At 31.4% G+C, this 12,444-nt stretch overlaps 3 protein-coding genes across 3 annotated transcripts; all 3 read right to left on the reverse strand.

Annotated features, from left to right (window-relative positions):
- Positions 1–562: 562 nt before the first annotated feature.
- On the reverse strand, positions 563–3,650 carry LOC120146312. Its single transcript, XM_039159911.1, has 4 exons — positions 3,404–3,650; positions 1,872–1,973; positions 1,483–1,546; positions 563–1,199 (listed from the first exon to the last, which is right to left on the reverse strand). The coding sequence occupies exons 1-4, from the start codon at positions 3,629–3,631 to the stop codon at positions 1,165–1,167; spliced, it is 429 nt and encodes a 142-aa protein (XP_039015842.1). The 5' UTR covers positions 3,632–3,650; the 3' UTR covers positions 563–1,164.
- LOC120146331 (MATH domain and coiled-coil domain-containing protein At3g58210-like) lies at positions 746–1,129 on the reverse strand. Its single transcript, XM_039159924.1, has one exon. The coding sequence runs from the start codon at positions 1,127–1,129 to the stop codon at positions 746–748; it is 384 nt and encodes a 127-aa protein (XP_039015855.1).
- Positions 3,651–3,685: 35 nt separating the features above from the next.
- On the reverse strand, positions 3,686–4,892 carry LOC120146332. Its single transcript, XM_039159925.1, has 5 exons — positions 4,787–4,892; positions 4,621–4,692; positions 4,441–4,506; positions 4,087–4,351; positions 3,686–3,792 (listed from the first exon to the last, which is right to left on the reverse strand). Exons 1-5 carry the CDS (start codon positions 4,844–4,846, stop codon positions 3,686–3,688), a joined length of 570 nt encoding a protein of 189 aa, XP_039015856.1. The 5' UTR covers positions 4,847–4,892.
- Between the last annotated feature and the right edge of the window lie 7,552 nt (positions 4,893–12,444).

A 12,444-nucleotide genomic window follows, 5' to 3' on the forward strand; every position in this document is an offset into this window, starting at 1 on the left:
AAAATTAGAATATTTAAAATGAGAGTCATATTTTGAGGACATATGATGCAATTTACTCTTAAAAAATAAAAATCAGTTTGATCAGTTCAATATTTTTACACCAATCTAACTGATTGTTCAGCCCGAAGGATGATATAGTCATTAAGGGGGGGGGGGGGAACAACGATTGAACCAATAAATAGCTTCCATGTATATAAGGGAGAGTAGACAAAAAGTAAGATGCAGAAAGGATCACCGTGCAATCATGCTTTGATCATGAATTTCAAGAATCATGTAATCTATCAATAGGCTATTAAACTCTAACCTACATGGCTTGGTTCAATTGTAAGCGGTTTGATATCGCTTAAATAAGATCTCAAGTTCAAGTTCTTGTGTATTCAAAAAATCTTACTGAAAGACTCACCTACTAAAGCCAGGTATACGACTGAAGGCAAAGCCTTGAAATCATAAAGACAACAAAAAATTATTAAACTCTTGATTATAATACCTTATGGTTACACACAAGATAACTTTAAATTCCAAAAATATCAAAAGTATTGGACTCGTTACTCAAATACAAACCTTAACAAAGTCACCGGAAGACTCACCCATCAAATCTTAATGTTCAGATTAGTCAGGACAAAGTCCCTCCGAACCGGGAGGGCAACCCAAAACTACAAACCTTAACAAAATAGGGAAAAAAACAACAACATTAAGATTTTGAATTACCTAACGAAAAAGAAGAATGACTCAAGTGGTGGTATCTTCAGTCGTAATCCAACTCAACTAGATCTAGATGGCGAAGCTCTTCCTGCACTCTCATTTGCTCTTCCTGCACTCTCATTTGCTCTTCCTGCAATCTCTTCCTCAACATTTGAGTGGTCGCTGTCAACATATTCTTTAGCCATGTAAGTTCCAAACCAGTAAACTCCATGTCTTTCACCATTTCATCCATATTTTTGATGTCTCTTGCCCCAAAAATCCTTGGATTACTTTTTATACTATGATAGGATTCGGCAATTGTGTTCATGAAGACACTCTGAAAATATGGATTCTTAAATTTGAACGCTTTGTCAATGTTAGGATTCTCTTGAAATATCTGCTTGAGCAATATAACATTGTGTTTATGAACGTTGTAGCTTCGGACCATAGAACTGACCGTGAAGCTCTCACAAGAAAACAGATTCATGTTGACTTCATTTGTTTTGCATCACTGGAACCTTCACTCCGATATATAAAACAAAGTTATTAGTACGGAAGACATAAGCATAAAATATGTACAATTTACAAGTAAAGAACACAAGTATTATACAAGACAACTAAAATTGTTGCAAGATAATTCAAGAACATTTGGCCTAAGAGACCAAACTTTCACTATAAAATGAGCAGTATCTCAGACATAAAAGATAGTTGGGGATTCGATCTCTACGTATCATTATATATGATGAACAAAAAATGAAACACTAAAAACCATATCATTAAGTAGTAACTAGAAGCCATTACCTGGCACATCATTCGATAAAATTTTGTCCAAATATTCAGGATCGATTGATCCCAACGAAGCATCCTGGTATAGTTTAAGGCGAGGGCAGTAAATGAGTAGAATTAAATCTCAAACTGGCACATCATAACATGATATATATCAGTTTATGGTTTGCTCATCACAGAAATTAAAAGAACGACAACTTCCACGTATATGTCAGTTGGAATAAGAGAGGAATTAAAACTTTAACGGGTTGACGAGCATTTATAATTATAACTGAAGATTAAACTCATTTTTTGCATCATTCATGAAAATAATAGAATAAAAATTAGTGGACAATGCATGATTGCATTCTCAGGTGATACAAGGGTCATAACTTGCTCTGCAGAACTCAAAATTCAGTTCTTACCATCTTTTGGTCTCTTTGCATTTTCAGTATCAACTTCTCTGGTCTCACTCCCACAAATGCTAGGGAATCCACTTCCACCACTAGTTCCTCTTGATTGATCATCTACATTCGAAATATATAGAATATTAAAGATGAGTAGCAAAGGAAAAAAAAGTGAACCTAACAGGGGGCAGAGTAATTACTGGATGTTCACCTCTTTAAGATTGTTTAAACAAATTACTAAGAAAAAAAGGTTATGCCAAAGTTAACAAGTCTATTACTTTTTATTTAAACTTGATGATATGATTATTAAACTAATTTACAGACTTGTGTGAAAGTGCAACCTGGTTTTTTGTTGTTATGACTACTTGCTGTAAAGTAAGTTGCAACTAGAGCTGTAACAAGTAAAGAGCAAAACAGAAAGAAGAAAACAAGAAATATTTATCCAGTTCAGACTTAACATACATCTGTTGCCCTTGCCCAAAGAAGAATTCCACTAGTAAATATCAATGAAAACAATTATTTAAGCTCAACTAATCTCTCAATTATTGTAGCCTTTCATACATTTAGAACGAACTCTCGTCAGTCAACCAACCAACCTTTCCAATGAAAGACTGATACATAAACTCTATTGCAGTAATGAATAGATCTTTTCCACTCAATATGATGTTCCTCACAAGGAACAATTTTATGCTCTCTCAGCTCTATAATATAGAGCATTCAAAGCTCCAACATATAGACTTCAAGGAGACAACTTCAATGGTCACAGATCAGATCAATCAAAATCTCAAAGGATGACCAAATCAATTATCCTTAATTGGGATATGTTGCTGATTATTAAATACTTAATCACCTTGATTGTATATCTCTTTAAGAAAGAAGAGATGTTCCCTACACAAATCTGGATTCAAGTTTCCTTGACAAATAAAACTCCCTAATATTTTGCTCCTATTTATAACATAAATAAAGATAAAAAACCTGCCAACTACAAAAATCATGAAACAGGCATGACTTGTTGCATAAGTTACAACTGTAAAACCTAATACTTAATTGATTAAATCGGAGGCCTCCTGAAATTTAAACATGACATGAGTGCCTCCACTAATTGTCCATTTAGCTTTCAAATTTCCATTGATTATTTCTCCTATATTATTTAAAATGGTGTTATAGTAAGGCATATCACTCCTTTTGCTATATGTAATCATTACATGTAAAGTTCACATGATATCACACAAATGGGCACATAATCATACATGTAAAAGTTCATGTCTTGTGATAGGTACTACATATAACAAGTTTAATGAAATTTCATATTTTTTTACACCTAATTTGAAAATTTTAGCTGCCTCCAGCTTGTGGTTCAACTCTTGTTCTAGTAAATGCTCAATAAAGAAAGGAAAACAATAAATGAGCAAAACTATTTGTTGATCGATGAGACTCGTAAGTTAATTTTAGAAACGTCTAGATGGACCGTAAATAAAAAGTTCTAAACTAGAGTATTATTATCCTTCAAAATGATAGATAATATTATGTAGCATCTCAACATTCTGTACCTCTGAGTTGTGAACATCGTCAGTTTTCCCACTTTGGTTTGTTTGGATAGAGTCAGGGGCTGGACGAAATTGGAGTACTAACTGTTTATCCTCTCTTTGTAAAAATTGTTCTTGAACAGGATTTTCAGTGCTCATCATTTCAGACATCGTTATACAGCAAGATTTCTCCACTTTACTCAGCATTCGTGAAACTGTGACAAAGGTCCTTGCAGCCATCAGTGATTGCATCTTAAGGTCACCAATGGCATTTTCCTGGATAGGAAAATAAAAGTTAATAACAATTTACCAAGGCAAAAAAAGGAAACAGGAAGACAAGGCAATCAGTATTGCCTGCTTAATTTGCTCACTAAGGAATTGCAGCTCCTCCCTTGTCATTTGTATGCCTTTATCTAAAAACATAAAAGAAGCACACAAGCAATAGAAAATTATAATTTAGATGGTTATGTATCAACATCAGCATACAACGAAATACTGAGGGATTATGTAAAAACATATTCATATTTGATGAATAGTAAATACGTGATTTTATAAATCAATACCATTATCTAATGAAATGTCATTAATCAACATTTGCTACTGTCATCAACACTTTTGATCCAAATACAACATTTGCTACTGTCATCAATACCATTATCAAATGAAATGTCATTAATCAACATGTAATAGCTCCTCAAAGATCGTACCTAAATCATTAATCCCATCAGTATAGTCTTGAATTGGAACTGGATTCTTTGACTTTGAATTAATCTCATCAGTAGAGTCCTGAACTGGAACTGTATTCTTTGACAGCTTCAAAGTCAATTCAACCTCTTGCAATAACGTTTTAACCCTTGTATTCTCCATAATACTTGGCTCTATCGAATTTCTCAACTTTTGCAGAATGAATAGTGGGTCATTCAGCAACTTATTCGCCTTTTCTATTAGCACTTTCCTTCCATCCCATAAATTCTGCATGATAAATTTAAAGTAGATATTTAGTTAAAGTTCACTGAAAATATTTTTTTTGAAAAACTACAGAGCAGAGAGAAAAACATTACCGTCGTCCTAATAATGTTATCACCCGTGAAATTACATACTAAATTTTCCACTGAAATCCAGCAATTCTGCATACGGAGAGCAACAAAAGAAGAAGAAATGATTAAATTTTTTTTTAAAAAATAACATGTAGTTGATTGAAAAGGAAACATTTGCAATAAAGAAATAAAGATAGTAGTTACATTCTTCCTTTCACGAAGAGCTGCATCTTTATTTTGCTGCGGTAGTTCATTGGAAGCCTCCTGCTGGTCGCTCTGAGAATTTGAAGAAAAAAAGTAAGGAATTAAGTAGTGGATTGGCTTATGTGGGCAAAAGAAATCTTGAAAAAGAAGAAAAGAGAGTAATTACATCCGCTTTCCTGCGAGGCCGTCTTCTTTTGTTTGATCCCGAATTGTTGAAATCAGCCATGAATTCCTGGAGCTAAAATATGAGCGCTCACTTTACAGCTTAAAAGATGACGCACTCTGAGAATCAGAAGAAAAAGCAAGACCTAAATTAATAAAAAAAAATCCAATCTGCTTACTAAAGATAGCATCCCAAGTTAAAAATAAGAAAATATTGCAAAGAGAGTAGAAACAAAGGCAAACAATGCATATCCCAACTAAATTCAGAAGAAGATCCTCTCCAGAGAACCCAGTAAATAAAGAAAACTATAAACCAAATTTGATTGTACCGAAGCAAAGAGCAATTCAGAAAAGAAAACTATTGCTTACCGTTCTGTCGCTGCAAGGCTGGTCAGTCTTCTCTCTGTAATTACTTTTCTGACTTACAACAGATATTTAAGCTGCGACCTGCGATTCGCTCGACTGGCTTATTGACTAAAAAAGGGTAAACTACATAAATAGTCATTAATATTTGATTAAGTTTTTTTTCTTTACTGAAAGTATCAAAAGTAGCAAATCAGTTACTAATGTTATCGATTTATAACAAATCGGTTACTCATCGTTAACAGTCATTACTGTAGTAATGGAATGTTGATGTGGCTCCCTCAACATTCACCATTGACTGTGTGTTGGTGTTCTTAAGCTTCATGTACATAAAACAACAAAAAGAAATACACAACACGAGAGATAAATGTATCATAACATGCATATACACATTCATCTACTTGGTCGCCAGCTTCTTCCAAAACTTCAAGGTTTAATATAAAATAAGTATCCAAATTATACCATTTTTATTAAAGTGGTGCCTAAACATTTTTCGGTCAATCTAAGTGCCTAATGTTACAAACATTACCACTTTAGGTGCCCCGACAGTAACAACCGTTAAAAAATTCTATTAAGTGTCATGTGTCATGTTATGGTAATTTTAAAAAATTTATTTTTTAAAAGAATTAAAAATATTATTATATTTAAAAATATATATAATTTCTCTTAAATTTTAAAAAAAAATCCAAATCCCTATCCTTAACCCTAACCCACTGATGTCCTCCTTGCTGGCCACAACGACCATCGTCGATGTTATCCTTTCCATCTCACTAGTCAGGTATCGTCATCCTTGCTATCGATTGGTCGTCGAGATCACGTGGGGTCGCAACTTGCAGCGTCGGGATTCATCGGGGGGTTGCGTCGATTGGCTCATGTACCAATGGATTTTCATGGGGTTATAGTTTGTCGGGTGGAGGTTCGGCGGCGATAAAGGGTGGAGTGCGGTGTGGTTTTAGGGGTTGAAATTAGAGTTTTCAAAGTTTTGGGGTTTATTTTAAGTTTTTTGAAATTTTGGGGGATTTTTTAAAAAATGTATTTTTATTTAAAATAAAATTTTTAAAATTATCATAACGTGACACGTGTCACTTAACGAGGCTTTTAACGACCATTACGGACGATGTACCTAAAGTAATAACGTTTGTAACGTTAGACATTTGGATTGACAAAAAAAAATTAAACACTACTTTAGAAAAAAAAGGTATAGTTTAGACATTTATTTTTATATGAAGACAAACTTTAACTCCATCTTCCTCCTGCTGATCACCGGGAAATGATCATGTGCGTCAACTTTAATATACGGCTAAAATAAGGAGCTACTGGTTTTGTATAAATAAAAAAACCGGTAAAAAATTACCAGAAAAATTATTATTTCTATTGGTTTTGTTATTATTGGGCACTTTACCGGTTTTCGCAAAGTACTACCGATTTTATTATTTTTTCTATCGATTTTATTATTATTGAGTACTTTACCGAAAATGTTAAAAAACATTAATGTTTTAAGTATAAATAATAATATTTTAAGTAATTTTTTATCAATTTTATTATTTAAATAATAACAAAATCGGTAACACCTTATTTTAACCTTACATTAAAGGTGTCACTGTGGAACTTCCCGCTGATTACCTTTCTTATTTGCACATTTAAATGCTATTACAGATCCAAACACAATAAAGAACACAGAAAACAAAAAAGATGACTACAAGAATTGGACCTAGGGATGGGTATGGTCGGATCGGGTTTTTGGTCTATCCGACTCGAGAATAAAGGATCATCCACCCGAGATTCGACCCGATCAAAATAAAATTTCACCTAATCCGAATTCGATCCGACATATAATTTAGAAATCCGACCCGAAATAATAATAAAATATTATTTTTATTTAATAAAAATAGTGACTTAATTGAAAAAAATTATATGTAGAGGAGTATTATTGTAATTATTCATAAATATATAAAATAAAATTATATATTTTATTAAGGTCGGATCGGGTCGAGTATTTTTCACCATAAACCCGATCCAAACCCAATTTTGTTTAGAAAAACTCGACCCTATCCGATTGGAACCCGTCGAATTCGAGTGGCACCCTAACTGCACCCCCACTCATCCCTTAAAGTTGTTGTCTATTCGAAGATGAAAAGCAAAACTTAATCGATCATTTATACATGAAAACAAATTAAAAGAAGAAAGTACGAGGCAATCAAGTAGTAGATGCTTGAATATCTTTAATTTTAATCCCTTTTCACCATAATTATTAAGGGTAAAGTACATAAATGATCCTCCGATTATATGATACTATTTTGTTGAGTTTCTCGACTATTAAAAGTTATAAAATGGTCATCGACTATAGAAAGTTGCTTTGTTGAGTCCCTCAACTATTAAAAGTTACAAAATGATCACTTGATTATTCATTATATTCCAAACTCGTCATTTTCCGTTAAAAAATTAACGGTCGTCTGAGTTTGATGTTAGCATGCTAATTGAAATATGATAGTCGTTTAAGATTATGAGATCATATTTTATCATATCTCGGTACGTCCAACTCAGATTGCTGTCACTTTTTTAACGAAAAAAGACTAGTTTGGAACATAATCAATAGTCGATGACTATTTTGTAACTTTTAATAGTCAGAGAACTCAAGAAAATAGTATCCTATAATTAGGGGACCATTTGTGCACTTTACCCAATTATTAATTTGTTGTTTGTATTTGAGATTTACTTAAATTGGTTGTCTTCTTTTTTGAGCTTTTGCTAGTTTTGTAATGTCGGCACTACCTAATTTTATTAATTTAAAGATGTATTAATTAATTGATAAATTGATAATTTATTAAGTTAAAGAGATTTTTTTTTAAATTTAATGAATATGTATTGTTCTTCATGGATAAAAAATATACATTATATTAACTAATTGAATGATGTTCATGAACATTGTGACTAATTAAATATAATACATACTCCTAAAAAAAGTTTATTTTAATATGTAGTAGTAGTTAAAACTTAATGCAAGTTCATGCATAGTAAAGAAAGTTAGAGATGAAATATAGTTAGATTTAAATTTTAAGAATCATACAACAATATAATCATATTTTACTAAATTGTCCTAGTTATATTTGTAATTTTATAGAATTATTAATTTTTAATATTGAAATGACCATCCAGCTCAGTTGGTAGAGCACAAGGTTCTTAACTTTGAGGTCGTGAGATCGAGTCCCACGGAGGCATTTCATAATTCGGAGGTCTCCTACGGAAGCTGCTCTCAATTTGGTGTTGGGGGGCCCTACTATCTTACCTCCCCCTTACCCTATACATATAGGAAAAAAGGGACAACCATTAATTTTTAATATTGAAGGGACTATAAATTTATATAAGGGTCTTCTGAAAAATTATTATCTTATTAATTTATAAAAATTATTAATTCAGACTTTAGGCCCAAATTGAGACTGGAAAAAGTTATTATTTTAGAGAAGTTATTAATTTATCGAATAGTAATTTATAGAAAAGTTATTTTACCGTTAGCACTAACTGAACAAAATAATAAAAATAAATAATTGAATAAATAGAATCGTGTCGTGATAAAATCACTGTCTTAAAAACAAATTTTCCCCGATATGTGTAATCGCTACAATAGGCGGATTGTCCCCCGAGGTTACCACGGTCACTTCGAGATTTCGTACATCCGAAATCAGGGTGGACTGCTGAAGGTATTGCTCTTCTTCGCCGGAAAATAGAGAATGCTTAGAAAGCTTTGAGAGAGGATATGTGAGTATTGAGAGTGAGTTGAGAAGCTAACAAAGTCTCTCTGTTTATAGGCTAAGTCCAGGGACAAAATCGTTTAAGGAAAAATCATATATAAATCTGATTTAATTTTTAGTTGTTTGTAACTCTTGTAATTACTTCTGTGCGACCTATAAATACCAAAATAAAATTATTCCACATCTTTCATTTGTTCAGAAAATTCCTCACGAATTTTCTATAAAAAGATAGTAACCGCATGGACGTGTCAAAGACAAGTATGACCGTGACCGCGAGCTGAGTCAGACGGACGACGGAGGCAGCGACACGCAAGATGATCCCTTGTTCTCTATCACTCTACAAGGGAGGGAAGAATGTACACTAGGGGGTGTTTGGTTCAAGGATTGTGGGATTCCCATGGGATGGGAATCCCACACCACATTCCCATGTTTGGTTTGCAGGGAATCTCATTCCCGGTAATGTTTTATTACCAATAGTAGATTTTTTGGGGTATATTATCGGGAATGTCATTACCTCCCTTCCCTTAAGTATTGTAACATTACCGGCGTTTTGGACTAAAATGCCCTTAAAATTTTATTTTTTTTCAAAAATATCCTTCTTCTGTCATTGAATAATAAAAATTCTACGAAGGTTAAATTATAAATTTATCCTTAAATTATTTTAGATTTACAAAAAAAGTCTATAATTAAAATTTTATATGAAGTTCAGGGGTTAAAAAAATTTTTACCCTTTCATTAAACCTTTTTTATATTTTTAATTTTGTAAAAAAAAAGTATATAAATATTATGAATTTAATTTTTTAAAGAAAATATATAAATATTTTACAATTTGTAATATTATACAAATATATAATAAGGACAATTTGGTTAAATATACATTCCAATAATCTTTTATTCCTTTAACCAAACACGGTAATCTTACATTCCTGCTAAACCAACCAAACACAAAATACAACATTCCCAGTAATCCTATTCCCTGGTAATCTTTTATTCTCACTGGTAATCTTACATTCCGTTAACCAAACACACCCTAAATACCCAAGCCAATGGTATTTCCCAACTCCATATGGAATAGCGTCTAAGCATTACCAACATAGGCCAGCTGGTTTAACGTGTCAAATCAATATTATGTTAATGTAGTAACGGTTGTTAATGTTAGGTGACCAATTCGTTATAAATCCATAACATTAGTGACCAATTTGTTATTTTTAAAACTTCAATTAGGAAAACTAAAATTCATTCAAATACTAGTAACCGTTTGTGTAGTTTACGCAATAAATAAAATAAAAAGGCATTTCGTAAGTTACTAGCGCTAATCGTGCTCCGTTGAAATTCAACGATGGACTAACGATAATTTTAAGGGTAAATTCTAATTTTAGTGTTTGTACTATTATTTTTATTCCGTTTTGGTCACCCAACTATTTTTTTTTAAAATGATGCCTAATGCTATATTTTGATTTCATTTTGATTACTCATCGTTAAAAAATAACGGTGATGTTGACTTATCACCATAAGAATGTCACGTCATCATTGAAATTTTTTTAAAAATACCATGCTAACAACTCTGTTATTTTTTTAACGGCATTTATCAAAATGAAACCAAAATGTTACATTAAATATAATTTTGAAAAAAAAAATAATAGTTTGATGACAAAAATGGAACAAAATTGATAATTAGGATACTAAACGTGTAGTTTACCCTAATTTTAAATAAATATATTTTTATTAATTACTTGATAATTCTTTATTAACTATTAATTTATTATCTTTATTTAATAATTAAATACTATATTTTAATTAAATATCTTTTTATTTTATTTATGAATCAATCACATATTTATTTCATCATAAATGTATTTATTTGAAATAAAAAAAATATTTCAACTTTTGTTAAAAGATATAGTATGCTTTTCTACTCAAATATATCCAAAACAAATTTATTATTACTAAAATAATACTCATTTACGATTAATTTTCACAATGATACTTTTTTAAACTAAGCATTTCTTATTGAAAGCGTTGTCATTGGGGCAGATGTGACGAAAAGTCGTAAAAGTACTTTTTATGAAAAATGTTTTTGCTTCAAATCTAGTGTTTGTAGATTGATCAAACTGAGTTGGGAATGTCATCATTGTCTCTATAATATCTGATTTGAATGAATCGATTAATTGATGGGATATCAGTGATTAATTAAAAAAATACTTTTACTAAGGTGATTTAATCCATGAAAGATGCTTCTTGTATGAAGAAGCACCCTTTGAAACCTAAATTCACTCTGTTTCAATACTTAACTAGTGATTTAGGATTTAATTTTTTTTATTTTTTATTGTAGATGTTTTCATATATTTGGAGTTTATGAATATATTATGGTTTAGGGATTTAGAATTATCTTTTAATTATGTTAAAAATTTAAGAACGTATAAGTTAATATTATAGAATATATAAGAATATAGAGGTTTAGGATTTGTGATTGTTATAAGAGAAAGAGAGAGAAAATACATAATATTTACAATAAATTTATACTAATTTCAAACATAACATAAAATATTCAAGTGCATAAATTAAATTGTAAAACACTTCTTTGAAAGATGTATCACAATTAAATGATTACGTATAACAACTTATTATATGAAATCCTAAACTAAAAAAACGTTACATTTGCCTTGAGAACCAGAAAGGCAACCAAAAAATAAAAAACTTACATTAATTAGCATGAAACACATTATTGCTTTGATGTTGCCAAAAAAAAAATAAAAACAACCTTTATTATTTTTACAACATGAGCAATATATTGGTAAATCTTTACAATGTATGGAACCGATGTAATGTTGGCAATAGTGTATGCAATCATGGTTCTACGATGCAAAAACTCTTTTTGTTTTTTCATTAGATGCATTGGAACAAGAGCATATAACACCTCATATACCTCTCAAAACCTTCCCTTAGTGTGAATCAATCATATATTCAAGACATAAGTATAGACACCAATTTTTGTCCGGTTATAAATATAATATTATAATTATTAATATAACTATTATTATTATTATAACAATTAAAATTATAATTATTATTAGTAATATTATTAATATTGTTTAATTTTATTTCTTGCAGGCCTTACAACAAGCCCAACTGGGCCCATTTATAATGGGTCATCAGACCCAAACTCGAAGACCCAACTCCATGCCACAACAAGCTAACAACCGAGCTACAGCTGTCCTAATTGCCTTGTCCTAACTGCCTTGATAACTTACATTCCAGCACCAATGGTCATGAGCTTGGTCACGGGCAAAAGAACGGATTGGCCACGTGAAGATTCCCTGAAAAAAAATAACGGTTATGGGAAGTTATGGAAAATAAGGAAAGGGCATGATTCAAATGGCAGTTTGGGAAAGGAAAACTGTAAACAGGGAAAGTATTCATCAACAGGGGAGACAACATTTAGAGGGGAAAAAACCACTAAAAAACACCAGAGTCTGGGAACGAGAAAAGGGAAATCACACACAGAAACAAAAAAAAAACACAAACAAAAGTCATTATTGGTCTTCACTCA

This window comes from Hibiscus syriacus, unplaced genomic scaffold (assembly GCF_006381635.1).
Source record: "Hibiscus syriacus cultivar Baekdansim isolate YM2019G1 unplaced genomic scaffold, ASM638163v2 tig00110911_pilon, whole genome shotgun sequence".
NCBI classification, from domain to species: Eukaryota; Viridiplantae; Streptophyta; class Magnoliopsida; order Malvales; family Malvaceae; genus Hibiscus; species Hibiscus syriacus.